At 37.4% G+C, this 23,569-nt stretch overlaps 1 protein-coding gene across 4 annotated transcripts in view; it reads left to right on the top strand.

Annotated features, from left to right (window-relative positions):
• The first annotated feature begins 5,710 nt into the window (after positions 1–5,710).
• The window catches only part of LOC150077498 (ethanolamine kinase 1-like), a 131,029-nt gene continuing 113,170 nt past the window's right edge, over positions 5,711–23,569 (top strand). For 2 of the 4 annotated variants that reach the window (XM_090385610.1, XM_090385609.1), the window contains exon 1: positions 5,711–5,999. In XM_090385610.1, coding sequence (XP_090241736.1) covers positions 5,850–5,999 — 150 coding nt within the window. In that variant the 5' untranslated portion in view covers positions 5,711–5,849. Of the gene's footprint in view, positions 6,000–17,724; positions 17,823–23,569 lie in introns of those variants that run through there. The other 2 variants (XM_090385612.1, XM_090385611.1) reach the window with 2 other exon arrangements.

Below are 23,569 nucleotides of genomic sequence, written 5' to 3'. Positions count from 1 at the left end.
GTTCAGGTGAACTGTAGTTTCAGAGATGCTTTATCCAGCATGTCTTGCACCTACTACTACCACCACCACGACGACATATTCGCAGTCCGTTAGATCACACCTTTTCCACATTCTTGCTACTGTTTGTACGCTTAACTGGTACTAGAAAGGTTGTTCTGCTGCATTTATACCCACAACTGTGGTCATGTGACTTGCAACGTTGTGGGACAAACCATTTGTGTGCACAGCAGGGGTATACCTAATAAAGTGGCAGCACAGTGTATATGGCGTAGCCATTGTGCACGTTCGTTAGTAGAGCAAAACAAAACATAAAATTGAAAAACGCTCAAAAATCGGCGACGCCTTAGAAGTTTGCCGGAAAAAAGACATGGAGAGACTCACCATCACAAATAGAAACCTGCAGATCCAAGAGAAATTCAAAATATTCAATGGAATATTTTGGATTTCAAGTATTAAAAAGCACAATCTGAAGAGCACAAATTTTCTCGATCAACACACATGAAACGCCGCTCAGTCATCAGGGCAATTGAATTGTGTCTGTGGTAGACATCCCGGCACATGGATGAAAATTGAATTGTGTGTGTGGTAGACGTCCCGGCACATGGATGAAAATTGAATTGTGTATGTGGTAGACGTCCCGGCACATGGATGAAAATTGAATTGTGTGTGTGGTAGAGTGCCCGGCACATGGATGACTGGACCAAGGGTATCCCAGCAGAACATCGCCCAAACATTAGACCATCGCCACCGGCTTGTTTTCATCCCATGGTGCATGCATGTGCCATCACTTCCCCAGGTAAACGACGCACACATACCCTGCCGTCCACACGGTTCAACTGAAAACGTGATTCACCGGACTAGACGACCTGCTTCCAATCCCTCAAGGTCCAGTTTCGATGCTCGCGTGCCCATTGTAAGGGCTGTCGCCGGTAAACCATGGTTAACATTTGCACTCAGAGCGGCCTGCGGCTACGCAGCTCCATTTTCAATAGGGTTTGATGTACTGTGTGGTCTGACACATTACTCCCATCACCAGCATTCCAATTACCGGAGAGTTGCGCCACAGTCGCCTTTCTGTTGCCACGTACTATCCCGGAGAGCCTTCGCACACCTAGAGCATCGATGAGCCGTGGTCTTCCAACATCTCGCTGGCAGTTCGTTGGTTTTTCCTCCTCAGACCACTTTCGGTAGGTACTAACCACGGCTGACCATAAGCATCCCACCAGCTGTGCCGTTTCGGATATGCTCTGACCCAGTCGTCTGGCCATTACAATTTGGCCTTTGTCAAACTCGCTTAAGTCCACTGTCTTTCGATCCGACAACAAGAGCAACACTGATTAACGGAGCTCAGTATCAGCTGTTTTTCATACCGTGTCCCAACCCGCGCACGCGCCGTAGTTCACCTGCAGTTGCTTCGATTTGCATAACGACTCGCTGGTCATAATGTTTTGGTTCATCGGTGTATAAGTATATAGGATTTTGAAGGATAATGGCAGCATTACAATAAATGAGTGTGGAAAAATCGTTTCCCATCAACATGTATGAGAACACGAGATCTTTCAAGAAGTAATCAAGGTCACTAATAAGGAAGCTGATAATAAATTGCTCGATTTGTATCAAATGTATCAATATGTATCACTTTGCTCAATATGTATCAAAATATTTAAACAAAATTTTAGTTTCCTCATATCGTTGAATGTTCACAGGCCATCGAATACACAATGGCGATCAGGCGAATAGTAATGTGGTATTTAAATATCAATTAACTTGCATTTTTCTGTTTTGTGTTAGAGGAAATAATTCAAATGTTGAGCAACTGATGTACAGGTCATTTCTGAATAAGGTAAGTAAATTGTTTGTTTTGGAAATCAGATTAAACTAGAGCACCATTCCAGTTAGTCGCACACTTCAGTAATGGATTTTTATTTTTTATTATTTAAATACCAAACATGAAAGGTATTATAACCTATATATATACAGTATACAGTATATATACTATACATGGGTTGAATGCTGAGAAGTTAGAAGATACTTGTTAACTTCAGTTTATGAAAATTGTAATTTTCGGGAAACACATGTGAAGAAAGGTTGTTCTAGAGAACAGGAGCACAAGAAATAGATAAAGGAAGAAGAATTAAAATTCGTTCTGTGATTTTGAGATGGATAGTGAATTGATGTTAGCTGGTTGCATAAATTCCCCGTTCTCTTCCAGACCAGTGTTTGGACTGGTCTGGAAGAGAACGGGGAGGGATGGGAATTACAGATGTCAATTTGGAAGAGCAGTGCCTATGGAAGCCATCATCATCAAACTCTAAAGGCTTCGCCTTGTCGCTGCAACCATACATCTCTGTCTTCTGCTGAACGTTTCATTTCCTCATATCCCCTAAAGTTCATTTTCTTCATCAGGTTTTCCAGAATTTTCTTCCTTGGTGGTCCCCTTCCTTTCTTTCCCAATATTTTTCCTTCTGAGATAGTCACTAAAAATTTGTTATGTCTTAGGGTGTGTCCTAAAAATTTAGATTGTCTTTTTGTCGCGGTTGTGAGTAGCTGCCGTTTTTCTTGCATCTCGTTCAAGGCAGATTCATTGGATCGTCACTCGGTCCAGCTAATCGTCAACATCCTCCTCCAGACCCACATCTCCAAAGCCTCCAATCTCTTGATATCTTACTTGCATAATGTCCAGGCTTCCTATAGAAGCATCTACAGAAAAGGCATGTAGTAGAAGAGAAAAGGCATGTTTCAAAGAGGGGCCAGAGGGTGAAGAAAGACTTTCAGAGAGGCGTCATTAATTAACCTGACTGCCTTCTTTTGAATATAATCTAAAAAAGTAATGCTAAAAGCAAAAAAATAATAATAATAAAAAAATAAAAATCCAATTTTTTTTTTTTGATACATAGGAAATAAGATTTGTAATATGCTTATTCCAAGAAAGATTACAAGTCAGGGTATTCCGTGACACAGACATATGAGCTTAGAATAGATGAATTTTCTCTTTCTACTCTGTGAAGACCATACTTTCAGAGATATTCAGAAGATAAAGAGAATACAAGATACAGCACCTTGTTTAGCAATCATGAGGACCATAGGCACTCAAAGTAGACGTACTTATATACTTTCGCATTTGACCACTCGGCTGCGGAGGCCTCTTTTATAAATCTGTGTCATTGAAAATGAGCTAAGAAGAGCAGACTCTTCTTTTTTTCTGAAAAATAAGATAGGACTGACTTATGGAAGGATCGAAGTTAATTAAATTTTTTTAGTCAATTGTCTGCACTTTAGCATTTAAAGAATTGGTGGCGAATATTAGAGTTGATATTATTTGTGCAGGACAAGGGTTTTCAAACTGAAAGCTGGAATGTAGTGTGCTATCAGAAAAACTATGAATAGGATTTCGAGTCAGTGGAAAATCATTAATACTAAAGAGGAAAAGAATGCGAGAAGGCACCTTGCGGAACACTAGCATTAGTTCGAGAATTTAGAAAACAGACAGTTATCTACCATAACCTACGATGGATGATCTTTCCGTTTCGTAAACTTTTCCATTTCGGTCTTTGGTTTCTTGGCATAATTCACTGAAACAGGGTGTATTATGCATCAAAATCTAGTCAGTATCAATCTTCACTGCCTAAAAACGTTGTGACGCAATGTAGGAAACTCCCAAAGTCCATGAAGATCAATGATCAGAGATAGTCGTCAACCAGTAATTTCAAGAAGTACCTTTTCAAAAAATTTTGGGGAAAAAGTAAAGATCAAGCTTTCAAATTTCAGTTATTATGAACTAGGTCAGTTGATTACAAAAAAAAAAAAATAAATAAATAAATAAATAAATAAATAATAATAATAATAATTCTGCAGACGAATGTTAATCTGCATGACAATACATTTCAATCGTTTGGGAAAATGCAAAGATATACTGTAAAATAAGATCTCCGGTTAAAAACAAAAAACAAAAAAACAACAGAACCCCAAGTAAAATAGACACCAACGCGACTTTCTAAAAGCAAAAGTCTTTTGAGCCATTGGCATTTCCGAAGTTGGTGGATATCTGCCTTTTGGCAGATATAACACTGACTGCCATGCCAAGATATAATACACTTATTTCTTGTACTATTTAAGGCAGGACACTGATTTATCAACAGTTGCGTTTCACCAGGATGGTGCTGCGCCTCGTTATCCAGTATCTGAAATCATTTCTGATAACACATTTCCCAATAATGGGTTGGCACTCGCAGTACAAAACACCTAAAATATGAAACGCCTTACCTTTCATCCCAGGCACCCTCGTGGGTAGCGCAGTTGGTAGGATCTCCGTCCTTCCCACACCGGGTGAACGAGACATGAGTTCGAATCCTGTCAATGACGGGAGGGATTTTTATGGGTCTTTTTCACAACGTGGCTGAATTAGTTGGTCTCAGGCGAGAGTAGCATGATTTTTAACCCGGAAACTGGGGTTTCTCGTCCAGCAATCAGAAAAGCGACCTCAGAATATAAGTAATTTACAGACAATATACGCAGAGCAACATGGCCTTAGTCGCCAATGCTCCTAACATCCAATAACAACAACATCTCTGGGGCTATATGAAGCATATTGTTTACTTTCCTCCTTTGCTGATGAACCGCATTTACTATTGTCATGTCTTCTGAGTAGCTCTACAATGCAGTACGTAAAGAAACTTAAAAGACAGACACCATGTTGCTGCAATGAGCGTCATTTGAGATATTCTAATTGGAAAGTGGGACGAAATTTCTTTAAAGTTCCCCTCTTAAAGAAATCTGTGGCAAACACATCGTGCGGCAGGGAAAAAATTTAAATTTTGGCGATTTGTTTTACAGTAAATATTTGTTCAATATGTGTCATAAATATAAAGTTACAAGCGCCACAAATCGTTTGCTAATTTATATATAAGCTTTTCTTTTTTTTTTTGGTGTCTATCAAGAAAATGCTTCTCACCGGGATTATATCAATATTTGCTCCCTATCTCTGTAACAGCAATGTAATATTTGCATGCAAAACTATTTGTTTCTTACCTTTTATGTGCATCATGGAACCCTACCTCTTCATTCATAGAATCCTTAGAGTTGACTAAACATCGAGTCGTGTTGTATAACTCTTATTCTGCAGCAAAACATGTGTTCTTTTTCTTTTCTTTTTGATGAATAAATTCACCAAAAAGAAAATTATATAAAATTCTTTATTAACAGAGGACGTATTTTTATACTTCTTGTAAAACAGCACTGATTTTTTTTCTGCTGTACAATTCTATTCACAAGAATAAACAAGTTAAATATCGATGCGCTTCCAGGAAGTATTTCAGAAAAGAAGAATAACGCCCCCTTTCTGAGAAGTGTATTGAAAAGCACTCTAGCGGTAAAAAATATAACTAGTGATGTAAACATTTCCGCGTGACGTATGCTTCAGCATTCAAAAAATGCTTAAAATATTATTACGAAACAATACTAATACCGTAGGTTTTCGCTTTATCTGCAGATACAAATCTCTTTTAATCATTGGTGTTTTCTGGAATAATAATGATAATAACGCTGAAGACGTCTGTGTCAAAAAATGAAAAAAAACTGTCACAGAACAAGTAGTAGAAAGAACAACGCGTTTCTTTACTGAAATCCAGTGCGCATGACTTTAGCGGTCGATATGCTGCACCTGTTAATGCTGTGTAACCACATGGCAGGTTTGTACTTCGAGTGTTGGGTCGATTAGATGGGTGATGATTTTAAGTATCAAACGTGTATAATTTTTTACTCTTGAGATTATCACGACTCGGTTTTTAAAAACTATTAAGAGTCCTAAGTACGGTTATTCCAATTGGTTTGTTTTTTTTTTTACCTGCATAATGAACAAAACATCTCTTGATACATGGAATGCAGTGAGAAAAGTAGATGTAACGATATCTAATGCGTCGTTTGAAACTTTATGTAAAGGAGCTAAGGAAATCCTACAGCACATTAAAAAAGATTGGGATTCGTCAAAAGTGAAATATGAGGTAATTTTTAAGACATGTTTATAAAATGAGATTGTTTTAATTTATATCAAATTGTCTATCGAAGCAATTTTAAAGAAACTATCATTTAATGTAGGAAAATAATTTACAAAGTAGGTTCCGCCTAAACTCCCTGACAGTGAATTTTGAGGCACAGTAAGCTATTGCACTCTGTAGAAGAGGAGTGGGGGTGGGAACTGTAGAAGGGGTGGAAGCGAGCATCTTTTAATATAAAGTAATTTGAAATCCAACGAATTAGTTGACATAGAAGAATTAAATTTAAAGAAAGCGACTTTAACAATTTTTAACTTGGATAATGGCTGGAGGGGGCCACTAAAAAGCTTTCTTTCTTTTTTTTTCGTTTGTTTTTCTCATGAAACTCCCAAACACGAAAGGTATTAAAACCTATAGTACATGGTAATGTGCATGGGTTACAAAGGCTGAATTGGGTGTGCGCTTTATTTTAGTAATGTTTAGTCTTTTTTAAAACGTAATGAAAATTAAAAATAAAAACGCGCCCATTTTATTGGGAAAACTCTTTTTTTTTTTTTTTTTTTTTTTATATATAACTTAATTTTTGTAACTTACGAGCTCATTCAGCTAGATCGAAATTAAATCGTTCTCTGCAATAATTTGCTTATTACGGTATTTACAGCTTTGTATCGATCGTGCTTTTGTGTGCATGTTTTTTATTTTTAAATATGTATTACCATGACCCCAGGTGCTCACATCTGGTGAGTATGGGCTTGGCAAACCCCGGGTCCTGAGCTGGATATCATCATTCTTCTCTTTCTTGGTGATTCCCTTCTAGTTCTGACACATTCTCTCTCTTTCTCAGGGTAACACGGAAATTTTTTTTTTGGCTGGTGCAGCATAAGCCTCAGGCTTCCTTGCACCTTAAGGCTAATAATAATAATAATATCTTACTTGTAAGGAACAGATTATCGATTTCATTTGAATTCAGAAAACGAATACGCTGTTCAGCTCTTAAGTTCATATTATTATTTCGTAGCTCATTATAAGTTATAACAACAGTCAAAATTGCATTACAATAATCAATAGCAATCTAATTCCACATATCATCTGGACTAGAGTTAAATTTAGGACCGTAGCCATCAACTGGGGGATACCGACGTGTTAAAGCACTGTTTACCGCTGCCTTTGCATTGGGGCTTCTAAACGAAGCTTCTCACCTGATAATATTCAGCTCTGCATACTGTCGATACCACATTAAATATTACTTCACGTTCCATGTGTTAAGAAAAAGAACAATATATATATATAAGAAAGAGTACAATACTCTTTATAATAAGATAGTAACAATCTACTCTGTACTTTTTCTTATATAGACTACTGATAGTCTTTTTCACTTTTATGAATACCCAATCAGACATACATGAATACAGAATTCGCCATTTATTGTAGTCAGACTTCTGTTTCTGTTATTACTTTTTTTTTCCTTATTGCGGTTTGCGCATGTGCAGTGGAAGTGATTACATAACTTTCCGATTTATTCTTAATCTCTGACGTTGCGTGTCTAGTTACCACTGTTGCTGCATACAGTTCGTATGATTGTCAGTGTCGTCACTCCATGAAAGAAAGTACTGGATATGTACTCCTACCAATCTGACTGTTCTACAGTACAGCAATCACCCATTTATAATTCTTGATTTTAATATTTTCTTTATTTTTTATGGTTTGTATGGATTTCCAGAACCATTATGACAATTTCAGTTTTATTGATAACTTTCTTGAAGGAACATTGGATAGTCAAATTAAAATATTTTATATTGCTTGATTTTTATGTTTTCCGTTTATTTCCACGTACACCTTGTTATGTACACATTTCGGCTCTGCATCAATAAACAACGCTGAACAGCTGCATTCTTGTTTCATCGATTAATGTTATCAGTTAAGCTGAATCCAGAAGTGATCACAATAAGCGGTGGCCACTATATTTCTGTTTCAAAATAAAAGCCTTCCCCCCCCCCCCCCAATTTACTTCTTTATTTACTGCATGAAGGGTAGTCATTCCTTATTTTGTGTTAGAATGTGTGAACATGAATATTTTTATAGCCAGCTATGCAGACCAAAAATATGCCATGTGATTATGGATATCATAATAATAAGGTTTCTGACGTTTTCGCAATTCCTAGGAAATCCTATATTTGAAAATTAAGGGACTCAACCAGAAATCTCTTAATGGATTTCTGAAAGCCTGGAAGCCTAACCATGAATTAAATGTTACTAATTAAACAATTTATTTAACGATATAATATATATATTTTTAAAATTGCGTAACTTTGCATGCTTTCTATGATGTTAACGTTTGACTCCAGAAACGAGTCAACCGTTAACGAGTTGAGTGGGAGAAGACAGAGAGTGGTAATCAATGGACACTGCTCTTCGTGGACTAATGTTATTAGTGGAGTCCGCCAAGGTTCAGTGTTGGGTCCATTGTTGTTTTCTGTATTCATTAATGATATTGATGATGGTATATCAGGCTTAATGTCCAAGTTTGCAGACGATACGAAAGTCGGCAGGGTTGTTTATGACAGTACGCTGCTGCAACAGGATCTAGAAAAGTTGAGCAGATGGGCTGAGAGGTGGCAACTGAAGTTTAACATTGACAAATGTAAAGTACTGCATGTGGGAAGCAGTAACCCCAGAGTAACGTATCAACTGTGTGGTACTACACTGACAGTAGTAGAGAGTGAAAAGGACCTGGGGATAATTGTGCAGGCAGACATGAAGTTTTCTGAGCAGTGCAGACGGTCTGCAAGAGTAGCTCATGGTGTCTTGTCAATGATATACAGGAATTTTTCTAGCAGGGATAAGGAGGTGATTATCCCCTTGTATAAGGCAATGGTCAGGCTACACCTTGAGTACTGTATACAGGTCTGGAGGCCTCATTTTAAGAAGGATGTAGAGCTGTTGGAACGAGTACAGAGAAGGGCAACAAGATTAGTGAATGGAACAAAGGGTTACTCTTACGAAGAAAGGCTTAAGTTTTGCAGATTACAATGACCGGAGACTAGGCACCTGCGAGGTGATCTGATTGAGGTGTATAAAGCCTTTAATGGTGTGAGCATGCTCAATGCTGATGGGATTCTTCCTCTTGCTCAGAATAATCGCCTGAGAGAGCATAAATTCAAATTGAGGAGAGACAGTTGTAGGATAGATGTGCGGAAGTTTGTCTTTAGCCAGCGGGTGGTTGATTGCTGGAACAAACTTGCATCTGTCGTTGTAGAAGTTGATAGCCTAAACAGATTCAAGGCAGAACTAGACAAACATTTGGAACTAGTGGATGGGTGAAATGAGAAGGTGTTTTTTTTTTTTTTTTTTTGGCCGATGCTATATAAGCTTGCTTTCTTGCATCATGTGCCCTTGCTAATGCTAAACGTTCGTAATAGCTATACCACTCAAAATATTTAAGCTAACGTTATTTCCTGAAGTTGACTCTCTAACATGCCAGCGCTACCAGCTTCACTTCCAATCACTACAAAAGAGTAGAGCAGACATTTAAAAATCTATGTGACCGAAAAACCCTATATAATAATGCTCGTTCTGTGATATACAAATATCAAAGCAAAGAATGATAACAAAATTTAGATAAGTTATCATCAGCCGATGAAATTCAAAGGCTTTTATTTTATTTGAAAGAAAAAAAAATAGATAAATAATAAATAAATAAATAAATAAATAAAGAGAAAAATTTGCTACTTAGTACTTGTTGCAGATCTAACTCGATCATCATTTTAGAACGATCTTTAAGTCCGAAGGAAGTACGTACGTTTAACACGTCACGATTATTATAGTAAGTCACGCAGGTGTTCCAGATTCAAAGACTGATGTCTTTTTCTCTTTCCATGCCAGTTAATGATGGAAAGTCGCCCTGTCCCTTCGAATATGTGTTTCTTTCTTTCTTTCTAGAGTACATCAGCTCATTACACTTCGCCTCGTGGTTTTTCTGGTATAGGAATATTGATTTAACGTGAATGTACATATAGAAATCTATTATACTTTACAGTATATGCATTGGCTCAACGTAAGATCTAATTTTCTGTTTGCTATCTCGAAGGCTCATACCGCCATGGATTTGAAATAAGAATTTATTTTGGTTAACTTAAATGTTAAAAATCTAAAGGGAACAAACGGTTCGTAGACTTTTAATCTTTACCTTCATTGGGCGTGAGTAGCTTTGACAAACGTAAACACGCGCGACAGTACAATTATATAATATAAAACAAAATGTTCTTTGGGGAATTTATTGCCCCTCACCCTTCCATGGGTGCTCTTGTGCCCTTTTCTAACCATTCACACGATTATTAACATCTGACATCCGTGAGATTTGGTGCTTAGATGACCTCATTACTCTCAATTACGGAATGCATAAATCACACCGTGCTTGGACATTGCTTTGATAAACGTGTGACATATTACTACAAATCCAGGAGTGCAGCTTATACCATTGCTTCTGTCATCGTTCGTACTCAGATTTGAAGTTAGAATGTTTTTGTGATACGGTACATTTTAGCCATGTTCAAGAGCACGGAACATTGCGTGTGCATGAACAATATTTAGACCAGGACATTTGCTTTGTAAATTTTACTGGACAATTCAATCTTAAAAAAAAAAAAAAAAAAAATTAGGATTTCAGGTTTTGTTAATTAGATCTGAAATATTTGCTGACTCCTTTTCGTAATCTATAAATCATTTAGTGATTCATTTATTTATAAGCATATTGCAAATCACATTAATAATAATGATCCTTTGTTCCCTTAGAGAATATAGACACAGAGATCCAGATTTGTTGGCAGTTGAGTATCTAAGCTGCGCTATTAACCTACTCCACAACTTAAAGAAATGATGTGGGAGGCAGTTTTTTGGGCAAAAATTCCCGTGTCTTTTTTTTTTTCTTCTTCGAAACTTAGCATTTGTCTAAAATTGCTTGATGTCACTTCCTGTTTGTCGATTAGACGATCGAATTATTATTGTTGCAAATTCAGATAACAAATTTAACACGAAGATGGTTTACGTAAAAAAAACAAAAGGTTTATCGAACACACCCTTAATTTTTACCTCAATGCCTTGATACCTTGGAAACACGGCTATTGAAAAAAAAAATTATATCGCAAAATGTAACAGCATTAAAACTATCTTTCATGCTCTAAAAAAGTTTATACCAAATGTTGGAAACGGTCACCTTGAGCATTAAGGCATGGTCGGAAACGTCGCAGAAACAGGTGCTTTGTCTAATAGATTGTGCTGGTTGGTTGGTTGTTATTTGGAGAATTAGCAACTAAGGCCATATTGCTCCAGGGATATGCGGTGGTCATTTGGAGGTCACGGGCTCGAACCCCGGTCTGTTTAAGAAGCGCGTGCTACGCACTGTTGCTCCTGCCCACTTGGCTACGGAGGCGCCAATAGATTGTGCAATGCCCACATATTTACGTTATGAAGTTTAGTGAAATGGGGTTCATTTGTCCACAGTTAATAAAATCGTGATCATCCACAGATTTGTGCAGAATCCAGCGGCAGAAAGTCTGGCCTCCGTTGATATCTGAAGGTGCCATCCATGCCCCTGTTGTGATAAGGGTGCAACCGTTCTTTGTGCAATATATACCATACTTTTTATTGCAAAAAATTCTCATGCCGGCAATATATTGCTAATCACCTCATCAAAAATATCCTCTTCTGCGAAAGCATTGTCGCCATCGTTGCAATCAGTACTGCGTTGTAGGGTTCCACATTCTCTAAGATTACTGTGCACATTGTAAACACGAATCGGAATAAATATTTTAGTTTGATCTGAAAAATGACGTATTATTCAGCTGTTGCTGCATTTATAGCATAAAACCCATATACCAAATCAATGTTACTGTACTCGGCAGTACTAGCCGTAATCTTTTTTGGGAACTGTTTCAGGTCTTCTAAACAAACACTGTTTTGTTTAGAAACAAAACAATGTTTCTCATAGCCATATATTTTGTTACTTTAGGCGTTCCTCGGGCTCTTTATTGACAGATTGGGCGGACTGGCGTTTCCCGCAATTGTCTGTTTGTGTGAGTTGTTCTGGGTTTTTCTTCTTGTCCTGACATCTTAACGCAGGTAGCAAAGCATCACTACACGTCAGACTTTTAAAGGAACTCTCAAGAGTTTTATCCAGCTCAGGGATATCATCATTTTTCTCTTTCTTGGTGATTCCCTTCTACTTCTCTCTTTGTCTCTCTCGGGGTAATTCAGATTTTTTTTTTTTTTTTGGCTGGTGCAGCATAAGCCTCAAGCTTCCTTGCACCATATAGCTAATAATAATAATAGTTTGAATATGATATGATCGCCAAAGGAACAGTGATTTCCATTTCCAGAGGTATTAAACGAATAGAGCGCAAAATTAAGGGATTTTAAGCACCTTATTTGCCTGTTTTATTTTCCTTTTTTTTTAATTTCTAAATGTGATAGTTTAATATGCCTTGTCTGGAATTTTTGGCTCAGCTTTCGTCAAAATTTAAAAACAGGTTGAAGGTGGGGAGACATTCTAAATACATTTTCTTTAAAATGTTTAATGTCCGAGAAAAATGTGTTGGTAATTTCACACTTACATGGATTTGTTTACTTCAGAATTATAAAACTTTTATCTTTTAATGGTCTGTGATTTCCGAGTCAACTCAGTCACTTAGCATCCTTTGGGAAAACCTGAGCGATTTCCTGATATATTTTTTCTCCCGGAAACTCGTGTTTTTCATCCAGCAAACAGAAAATCGACCTCAGAATACATGCAATTTACAGACAATATACAGGGAGCAACATGGCCTTAGTCGCCGATGCTCCTAAAACCTTATTACAACAACAACTCAGCTCTAAGTTAGCTGGTCTCAACCGGCCCCCTCCCCATGAGTTATTCTGAATTTTTTCTTCCCCACAAACAAACAAACCATCCTTGAACACATGCAGATACAGACACACAAGCTGGGAAGGTATGGAGAAACCACCTTATTGGCCTGCATGATTACTCCTGATTCCTTCACTTGCTTTCTGGCAGACCGCTCCCAAAAAAGAAAAATGGTCTCTGGTTTCTCTTCCATTCATCCCTGTGGTTACGACAGCGGCACAGTAAATAGCTGTGCGATTTCACTAAAAAAATAACTATAAATAATAATAATAATAATAAATAAATAAAATAAAAAAAATAAGTGAATATTTTCACTTTGTAAAATGAAATTTGCTCTTGTCAATTGCATCTGCACCTGATGAAAGCGCTGAAAAGGGACGTGCTGCAATAACATCTGTTCCCCACCTGGCTGTCCTCTTTTAAATTCTAAACGAAATTACGTAAGTTATCATATTTATATGGGGCGGTAACTAGGCCTACTTCTTGTAAGGAGAATGCATATTGCATTTAGGAAATAATCTTTGGCTACACCCAGTTTTATTTACAACTAACTTTTGATATGCTATATGAAACCCAAGTTTCTGACTGATTTATCGATATGGCTGCGTACGATTGTTGCTCTAATGAAAAGCCCTGGCGATTGGACCGTGGTTGCGAGGCATTTTATTTAGATGGGTGATGATTTTAAGCATCAAACGTGTATATGTCGGCATTCCCTTGGATAGATGATACATAAGCCCGCAGCGAGTCACTTCCAGGTCCAGAGGTAGACCCCCTGCCAGGACCTGCAGTGCACTTGTGCTCACTGTACGACACGCCCTTATTATTGGAGCAGAATGATTCGTTGAATTGCCTCCATTAATCTTCTATTCACTGCAGTACCCGCTTTCACATACCATACAGGAGACTCGTAAGTGATAACCGGGATAAAGATTGCTTTATAGTACAGGGATAGGATCCTCCTGTTTAGTCCCCAATCCCTGCGTGTAACTCTGGCCACCAATGCCGCATATTTTTTGAGTTTATCTTTTAGGTACATAAAGTGTGGCTTGAAGGATAAATTTCGATCAAGGATGATTGCAAGGTATTTAATCTGATTTGACAGTTTTATTGTTTTCCCGGCTATCTTGATTTTCGGTGGCCTTCTCAAGTTTAAGTTGCCCTTGAATAGTACTGAGTCTGTCTTCTCGGGTGAAATTTTGAGAGTATGGAGCATGGCCCAGTCCTGCAGGATTTGAACGGCTTGGTTTGCATGTGCCTCCAATTCTTGGTAGCAATACTCGTCACAGAATAGAAGCCCTTCACAATCAGGAAGAAATAACATAAGAGCAACAACAATAATAATAATCCAAGGATTCATGCTCGCCATCCAATATACCAGTTGATCAAAGAAAGTGTACCGTATTACAAGTACGAACCCCAGGCAGTACTAGAAACCCCCCGCTCACAAGCTGTACTGGGACCGCGCCATGATAACAGACAAGACAATCCCGCACAACAGACGAGACATAACCCTTGTCCACAAGAAGGAAAAGGCTACCTATCTGAATGACATAGCCGTGCCCAACACTGGGCAACCTCCAGAAAACCCACAAAAAAAAAAAAAAAAAAAAAAAATCAGGAAGTACAAGAAAAATCAGGAAGTACAAGAACCTAACACAGGAGATCAAAGAGATGTGGCATATGCAACAAATAACGACCATCTCAATCATCGTGTCAATCACTGGTGTGGTGCCAAAGAACCTACATAACAGCCTAGCAGCAATAGGTCTCCCAAAGAACACTTACAATGAACTCCAGAAAGTCGCAATCCAGAACACCTGTAGATAGTGAGAGCATTCCTCGAACAACAGTTACACCAGACATAAAAAGCACCCTGTGTACTTGGTAGCAGTACCCTTCACGAGTTGGAAAATTCCAATTAGGGAGAAATATTATAAGAGCAACAATAATAATGTCTTATGGCCTTGCTACCTATTCCAAATCAAACAAACTTACCCCAAGCTATTATTTAAAGACTGCTATCAAATCATTGGCTATCAGCACCATTCATAATAAATACACCAACTTTTCCAAGTCCACTCAAGCGACGGGACAAAGCGCCAAGACGGGCGGGGTATACCGACAATACATAAGGTGTATTGTCGGTATATTCCAAATTCCAAATCTGTGGTTGTGGAAGAATTTGTGGTTGTTGTAAAGGTTTAGGAGCATCAGCAACGAAGGCCATATTACTCCATGTATATTGTCTGTAAATTGCGTGTATTTTGAGGTCGATTTTCTGTTTGCTGGACAAAAAACCATATTTTCCGTGAGAGAAAAACCATTCTACTCTCGCCTGAGACTGACTAACTATGCAAAGTCGTGAGAAAGGCGCATAAAAATTCCTCCGTCATCCACGGAGCTCGAACTCGTGTCTTTTCCACTCGGCGTGGGGAGGATGGCGATTCTACCAACTGTGTTACCCACGAGGGCAGAAGAATTTGTAATTGCGCTTTGTACCTGCTATAGGTCGATACGGACACGTCTATTTAAATTTGACATTAATAGTATGTGATGAAATCCATATCGAGAGTCCTCCATGACACTTTGTTACTGGTTTCGCCACTTGTCAGTCATTTCGAGAGGTCTGGGTTCGGTTCCATTCGACGACCGGAGGAATTTGTAAACTCCTCTTCAATCGCGGATGTACTTAACCGATCTCAGTCGGAGGGAGTATAGTTTATTCTGGGTTTTTCAGCCCGTGAACACTCGATTGTACAGACAGATTACATAATGGCGCAATATAATAGAAAACTCAAGAACAACCAACCATATAAATACTGCCATCTAAAAACGGGTAATGATCAGATTTATTACACACGTTGTTGGTCTGAGCAGAACATTGCCGAAAGTTTGGCAGCCATGGCTGATTTCTTCCCCCCCCCCTTGTAAGCTTTTTTAAGGAAGTGAAGGGGGGGGATATTTTAGTTTCTGGGGTATTCCCCAGAAACTACAAATTAAACTGGTGCCGGTTTTTAAACAGTTCACCGAATTCTTGCTCAATTTTTTACCTTTTCGTGCAGTAGGAAACTGGTTTAGTACACTGTATTTTCCCATTACTTTCCAAACAAGTACGAGTATGTGGCAGAAGACACTATTTATCCTTCAGAAATATGGGCAAAAAAACTTTCAAATTAACCAAGAATGACAAACGGTCCCAAATCTTTCCATTCGACTACAGGTAGTCGTTTTACGCCTGACATCTTAATGTACATTAAGTTTGGGTATTTCTGTATATCCAGGAAGAAACAATGGAAACACACGTAGCCAATTTTTTTCCTTAAGCATGCCACATAATACTTCGGAACTGCCTCGCGTGCCACATAGGGGTGGATCTAGAAGATACAGGAATTTAATTATCCTTCCCCCCATCCTTACTGATGTGCTTCCACTAGATGTCTTTGGTAACTACGTAAAGGAATTTTATGCTAAGGAATTTTAAAGGAATTTTACGCTTATAATAAAAAAAATTAAAACAATTTTATATTTATAAAATAAATTTAATACAAATTAACGAATAAATGGTCGCCCATACAGAATCGATGGTAAGGGGAGCTTACCGGCTCCCCGTCTTAAAGTAAAAAAAGTAAAGTGCAGCCATTATCAACCCACTGCAGGATGGAAGCCTCCTCAACAATTCATGCTGAGGGAAATGGACCATAATCTGACACGCTGGTCCAGTGTGGGTTGGCAGATCGACCGTATTCAGCAGGCAGGGGCTTGAACCCCGGTCTACTCAAAGAGCGTGTGCTACTGCACTCCCGCTCCTGCCCACTCGGCTACGGCCTCCGTAGCCGAGTCCCTACCTGCGCGTCTTACCTGCGCTAAATTAATGCTAAAAGGTGTATGAACCGTAAGTTCCCCTCACATTGAAATCGGGTCTTAATTTCTGACAGTAAAGTGAAATTTAAACTGTATATGGCTACCATTATTCATGATTTTTAACTTCGGTTGTATAATTTAATTTTTTTAAAAATCTTTTCCCAAATCGAGAGGCTGACCACTCAAGGGTTGCGCCAGTCTTGTGGCATTTGTGCCGCAGATTATCGCCTCTGATTTAAAAGCAAACAATTTTTTTTTTATGAAAACCCCAAACACGAGAAGTATTATTACCTATAGTGCTTAGTACCGTTCATGGGTTGGAGGTAAACATATAACAGATAAAATTTTAAAAAAATAAAATAAATAAGTTGACTTTTTAATTTATTTTATTATCATAATAAATTTAACAAATTTATTACGGGAATAAATATGGATATGACAACTTTATCTTCATAAAGCATCTCGGCGCCATAAACATACATAAACAACATATTTTCTGTCTTTAACCTTGCAGCCATTCGAAGAACTCAAATTAAAATTGATTTATGAAAACAATGGATCCCTGTTTCTAGGCGATTAAATATGAGATAATTAGAAAGAGAATACACAGCAATGGCAAGATATACTTCTTTTATGTTTATGCATATTTTTATGTAATATTTGAATTATTATTATTATTAGCCATATGGTGCAAGGAAGCCTGAGGCTTATGCTGCACCAGCCAAAAAAAAAAAAAAAAAAATCTCCACCAGAGAGAGAGAGAGAGAGAGAGAGAGAGAGAGAGAGAGAGAGAGAGAGAGAGAGAGAGAGAGAGAGAGTCCCCGGGGTATTTTTTCATATTGTTTTGAAGGATTTAAATTACTTACTGCATAAATGTTTATATTTATAAATTCGTTTGGTAATTTTTGCTCTAATACGGTTAAATAAAATAAAAAATAAATAACTGCCTAATCGTGTCGTTGTCTTAGGCCTAATCGTGAATTGTTACTCGAGCACACGGTCCATGTTTTCAGCTGACTTATTGTATTCTAAGACAGTGGCATGCAGTGATCTCTTGCATAAAGGAAGTGGTAATTATTAACCCAAAATTATCCTTTTTACTTCTGATTTTTTTAAAAATTCTTCTTGGAATGAATTACACCAATGCTTGACCTTTTTATTGTAATACTTAATTTAAAATGTAATTTTTAAAATATTTGTATGAAAAATTCGAAAATGTAAAATTATATTTTTTACATCTTGATTTTCCACGAAACAAAACTTTTGTTAATTCTGCTGGAAAAATAAAAATTATATGAACATAAAATTAAAGTATTATTGCTTTCAATTTTATGTTTCCAAAATCAGTTAACCCTTGTAATAATAACAAAAATTACGACTGCATGTGCGTCATGGACAAAGTACGCCAATCGATTTTTAGAGATAAAAAACCAGAAAGAGTTAAAAGTGGGGACCTTTCAAATTTTGTTCTTAATTCTGATACTATATTGAATAAAATAACAGTAACCGGAAACAACCAACTACTCCATGCACTTGGTACCAGTACCCGTCACGAGGAAAAAAATCCCATTAAAAAAGAAAAGTACTTTAAATAAATATCTGTTAAAAAAATCCCATTAAAAAAGAAAAGTATTTTATAATAATAAAACATTTCAATTAGAGTTCTTTGAAAGGTTAATGATAGCAGATATGTGATTTATATACGTTCGTAGTGCCGATATTCTCTATGAAGATTATATAAATTATCATATACGTATTTAATCCATCTCTGTAGAAAATAAAGTGCAAGAGCAGCAGAATAAATTAGTTCTTTCTTCAAACATCCAGTCAGTTATATCACTCTCTGCGATATTCTAATTGGAAATGTGTGAATGAAATCTCATGTTTATCAGAAAATCTATAGCTATTGTATGGCATTTCTATTACAGTTTCTAAAATGCAGCTGCACGATTAAACATTGGTAACGTCATACTGATTGCAACGTTATTTTCGACGTCACTCATTTGTGTGATACGCTGCAAAAAAAAAAAAAAAAAATCTACTCGAATCGGAAGCATCGGTACAAATGCATGGGATGCATATAAATCATCAGGCGACACAGATGCCTATGGCAGATATAAGCAAGTCTGTAATCAAGTCACAAAGGAGGTTAGGCAACCGAAGACAGATTAGGAGAAATCTTTGGCAAAGAAGGCTAAGAGAAACAGCAAAGACTTTTTTACTTATATAAATTCTACAAGGGGATGAATCAGATTGGTCCACTTGATATTGATGGTTCGACCGCTGATGATCCTGCTCAGATAGCTGACAAACTGAATGAGTATTTTGCATCTACATTCACACATCAGGAATTCTGTAGAGAAGTGGAGAAGAGAAACTTATTAAACTCTAACAGGGAGCTTAATGATTTTCTAATAACAGAGAAAAGTGGAGGAGAAATTGTTAAAGTTAAATACAAGAAAGGCACCTGGTGGGTGGGACTATCCAGTTATATTAAAGGAGGCGGCAAAGGAAGAAAGCAAACCCTTAGCCATAATTAAGAGAGCATCTTTGGACTCGGGGGAAGTCCACACGGACTGGAGATGTGCAAATGTATCCCCCAATTCACAAAGGGTGACATGAGTAATTACAGACCTGTTAATTTAACTTCTGTTCTGGAGAAAATAATGGAGTCACTGGTTAAAGAAGCGTTGCAGGATCATCTAGACAAGACTGCAGTAATAATTCAGACACAGCATGAGTTTGTTAAGGGAAAGTCTCGTCTGATAAATTTGATTGGATGCTATGATGTGGTTGCAAAGGAACTGGATACAAAAAATAATTTTGATTTCAGGAAAGCTTTTGACACTTGCGCATGGAAGACTACTGTACAAATTGGAGTAGTATGGTATTAAGGGCAAGTTGCTACAATGGATAAAATGGTGGCTGAGTGGGAGAAGACAGAGAGTGGTAATCAATGGACGCTTCTCTTCGTGGACTAATGTTATTAGTGGAGTCCTCTAGGGTTCGGTGTTGGGCCCACTGTTGTTTTGTATATTTATCAATGATATTGATGAAGGTATATCAGGCTTAATGTCCAAGTATACAAAGTATGGCAGGGTTGTTAATGACAGTAATGGCAGTGTGCTACTACAGCAGGATCTAGAAAAGATGGGCAGATGGGCTGAGAAGTGGAAAATGAAGTTTAACTTTGACAAATGCAAAGTACTGCATGTGGGTAGAAGTAACCCAAGAGAAACGTAACAAGTGTGTGGTACTACATTTAGAGTTTCAGAAAATGAAAAAGACCTGGGAGTAATTGTGCACTCAGATATGAACTTTTCTGAGTAGTGCAGACAAACTGCCAGAGCAGGTCATGGGCTATTGTCAATGATATACAGGAATTTTGCTAGTATGGAAAATGAGGTGATTATCCTTTTATATAAGGCAATGGTCAGGCCACGCTTTGAGTACTGCGTACAGGTCTGAATGCCTCATTTTAGGAAGGATGTAGAGTCGCTTGAGCGAGTACAGAGAACGGCAACAAGGTTGGTGAGGGTAACGAAGGCGTCCTCTTACGAAGAAAAGCTTAAGTTCTGTAAATTGCAGCGTCTGGAGACTGGGCATCTGATTGAGGTATATGAGCCCTTGAATGGGGTGAGTAGGTTCAATTCTGATACGATTCTTCCTCTTGCTTAGATTACGAACCTGAGGGGACTTACATTCAAATTGCGGAAAGAAAGTTGTAGAATAAAAAAGTAAAGTGCAGCCATTATCAACCCACTGCAGGATGGAAGCCTCCTGAACAATTCATGTTGAGGGAAATGGACCATAATCTGTCACGCTGGTCCAGTGCGGGTTGGCAGATCGAAGTTGTGGAATAGATGTGCAGAAATTTGCTTTTAGTTAGCGAGTAGTTAATTGCTGGAACAAACTTCCATCTGCCGTTGTAGAAGTTGATAGTTTTAAATAAATTCAAGGAGGAACTGGGTAAGTTTTCAGAAGGAATGGATGTGTGAATTTTTTTTTTTTTTTTTTTTTGACTGATGCTACGTAAGCTTGCTTTCATGCATCACATGCTTGTACTACTACTTCCGTTCGCTAGTATTGAGCATGGTGCTTCAAATAATAGCTGCTGTTCTGAAGATATAACATGCACAATTTTTGTTGAATTAAATGCAGTGCTATTTGAAGAAGACACTACAGGTAACAAACTATCCAGAAAGTTCTGAATGTGATAAATTACATAAACCAAATATTAATACGAAATTTATACAGTACTTCTATCTGTTCTGCGAATTTCAAACAGATGAGTTTTCTCACAGCCTTCGCGGCGCATGTGTAATTACGCAGTGACAGCATAGTTGCTACGCAACGCTTTCACTGACAATACAGTATTGGTGTTAGTATAGAAAACAAAGTTCTGTATTTCCTATCTTCCTCTGACTCAGTTTTCCTTTTCCAAGACGATTCAAACCCAGACTTCTCCAAAGGAGTGAAATGAAACGAACGGCTATAATGTCACCGAACACAATTATGTAAGCTTTTTTTTTTTTTTTTTTTTTACAAAAACAAGGTACTAAATTTAAATTTTGAAGTCTGTAGAAGATATGGAAGCGTTGTTTCCGTACGAATAATCTCTGTTAGCATTTTGCTAAGTCACACAGATTTGATATGACCTTTTGCCATTTTCATTTTTATGCCTTGCGATGGTGATATCGTGTAGCTAAAGTAGATAAAAAAGGGATTGCGGCAAGGTTAAGTTTTACTGTAGTTTCGCAATAGTCTTGTTTATAGTGGCGAAAGAATGTTGCGTAGTCGTAAAGCAATATAGATTAATGATTGCTGATAGAAACACGTGATCTTGATTTTGATTGGCAGTTGTTTCCGTAGGAAATAATCAGTTAAAGGATCATACTAATGCAGAAAATTAGTATTCGAAGCACATACACATTTTTGCTGTTTGTAGCAGAAAACAGGTAATAAGCATAAAACGTAAATATTACGACTAGCTGGCAGTTGTATTTGAAGGTTCAATGCATTATTATTATGAACATATACTATTTATTCTAAATATTTTTATTTTATACTTCCCTTTAAATTAAATGGACATAGTCTATATGTCTCCCTTGTTTACAGATATTTTACATTTAATTTAATTTAATAGAAGTAAAATATAATTTCGTATAATTTAATTCATGATAGCATATTAAATATAAATATTATGAGTAATTAAATATAAAGTACAATACTGTTATATGTAAAAATTATGATAAAAAGCGAAATTAATAAAAATAATCATCCATCATTTGACTTGGGTACTGTAAACCAAGGAGTGCCTAGAGCCTACCAAGCCTGCGAAAATGTTTTAGGCCCAAAAATTCTCTGATGACTAAAAATGAGAAAATAAACTACTGAATCATATTTAATTCACTTTATTTGAATTATTTTACAAACATTTTATTATAATGATATATGATATCTGCAAATATTGAAGTGAATCAAATAAATACATGGACGTTTATTTGATTAAATCTTTAGCCATCATTACTATACTGTAATTTTGTTTTTCTCAATTTATCTGACTCACATATTTTCAAGTGAAGGTACTTTAAAAACAGTTAGGTATATAATTAATATAGACATACAAAGTATCACATTCATAGTACTATAGTCACGGAATTATTGTATCAAACTATTATAGTATCGAAATATGTATTATAGAAAAAAAATATATATAAAAAGTGATATCTGTTATATAGAGTTACGATTATATTACGAATCCTATACATTTTATACAATGCAAATATTTATCTATAGATATTGCCTACGGTTATTAGAGTGCTCGGGGGGTGAAAGAATTTAATCCGGTCCTGTATACACCTACAGTACATGTATTTATAATCGTATATTTATTTCGCACAACTTCGTAGTTAACATAGTTGTTATGATTACTGTTCTTCTATATGGTTCTAGGTTGAAATACCCTCGATATGGCACACACACATACACACATATATATATTTCTTTTTTTTTTTTTTTTTTTTTCGTATCATGGCCGAGTTAGTCGATCTTGGAGGATGGATATGTGGTATTCAAAGAAGAAAAATGGTAACCCTAATTTAACTTACGTCAAAATTTGCATTGTTTGTTTGATCTAAATCCATGAGTTTATTTTTAATCAATTCAGTAGTTCACAATCTTTTGTCACCGAAATTAAAAGGCGAACACATTTGAAATTAAAAGGCGAACACCTAATACAATACATTTAAAGGAGAGAATTCATGGAATACCTGGTTCCTGGACAACGGACGCTGTCACCCCTATGGATAAACGTCGTGAGTTAACCTACTTTGAAAGAGGGATGATAGCGGGTGCCCTACGCATGGGTCACTCTATCGCGGAGGTGGTACAAAATTTGCACTGTGCCTGTTCGATAGTGTCAAGAGTGTATCGGGAATACGCCATTTCCGGAATAACATCTCATCGTGCACAGCGCTGTGAGTGGAGAAAGGTGGTGGATGAACGTGGCCGTCGACGTCTATCTCGCATTGTTTCAGCCAACCGGAGAGCGACAGTGGCACAAATAACCATCGACTTCAACGAGGCCCAACATCTCACCGAAGCCCATCAGGCGATCATTAGCCTCATTAGGTTATGGGAGCCACCGACCCACCAGAGTCCCACTGCTAACACCACGGCACAGGACTCTACGCCTCAACTGGGCGAAAGAACATCGGTACTGGACCTTGAATAATTGGCGACGGGTCTCCTGGTCCACTGAGTCCCGTTTCCAGTTATTTCGAGCTGACGGGTGGGTGCGTATTTGGCGGAAACC

Source organism: Mastigoproctus giganteus, chromosome 12 (assembly GCF_048544385.1).
Source record: "Mastigoproctus giganteus isolate SK-2022 chromosome 12, ASM4854438v1, whole genome shotgun sequence".
Taxonomy (NCBI): domain Eukaryota; kingdom Metazoa; phylum Arthropoda; class Arachnida; order Uropygi; family Thelyphonidae; genus Mastigoproctus; species Mastigoproctus giganteus.
The sequence above is the reverse complement of the archived record's forward strand: the minus strand, read 5'-3'. Positions and strand labels throughout refer to the sequence as shown.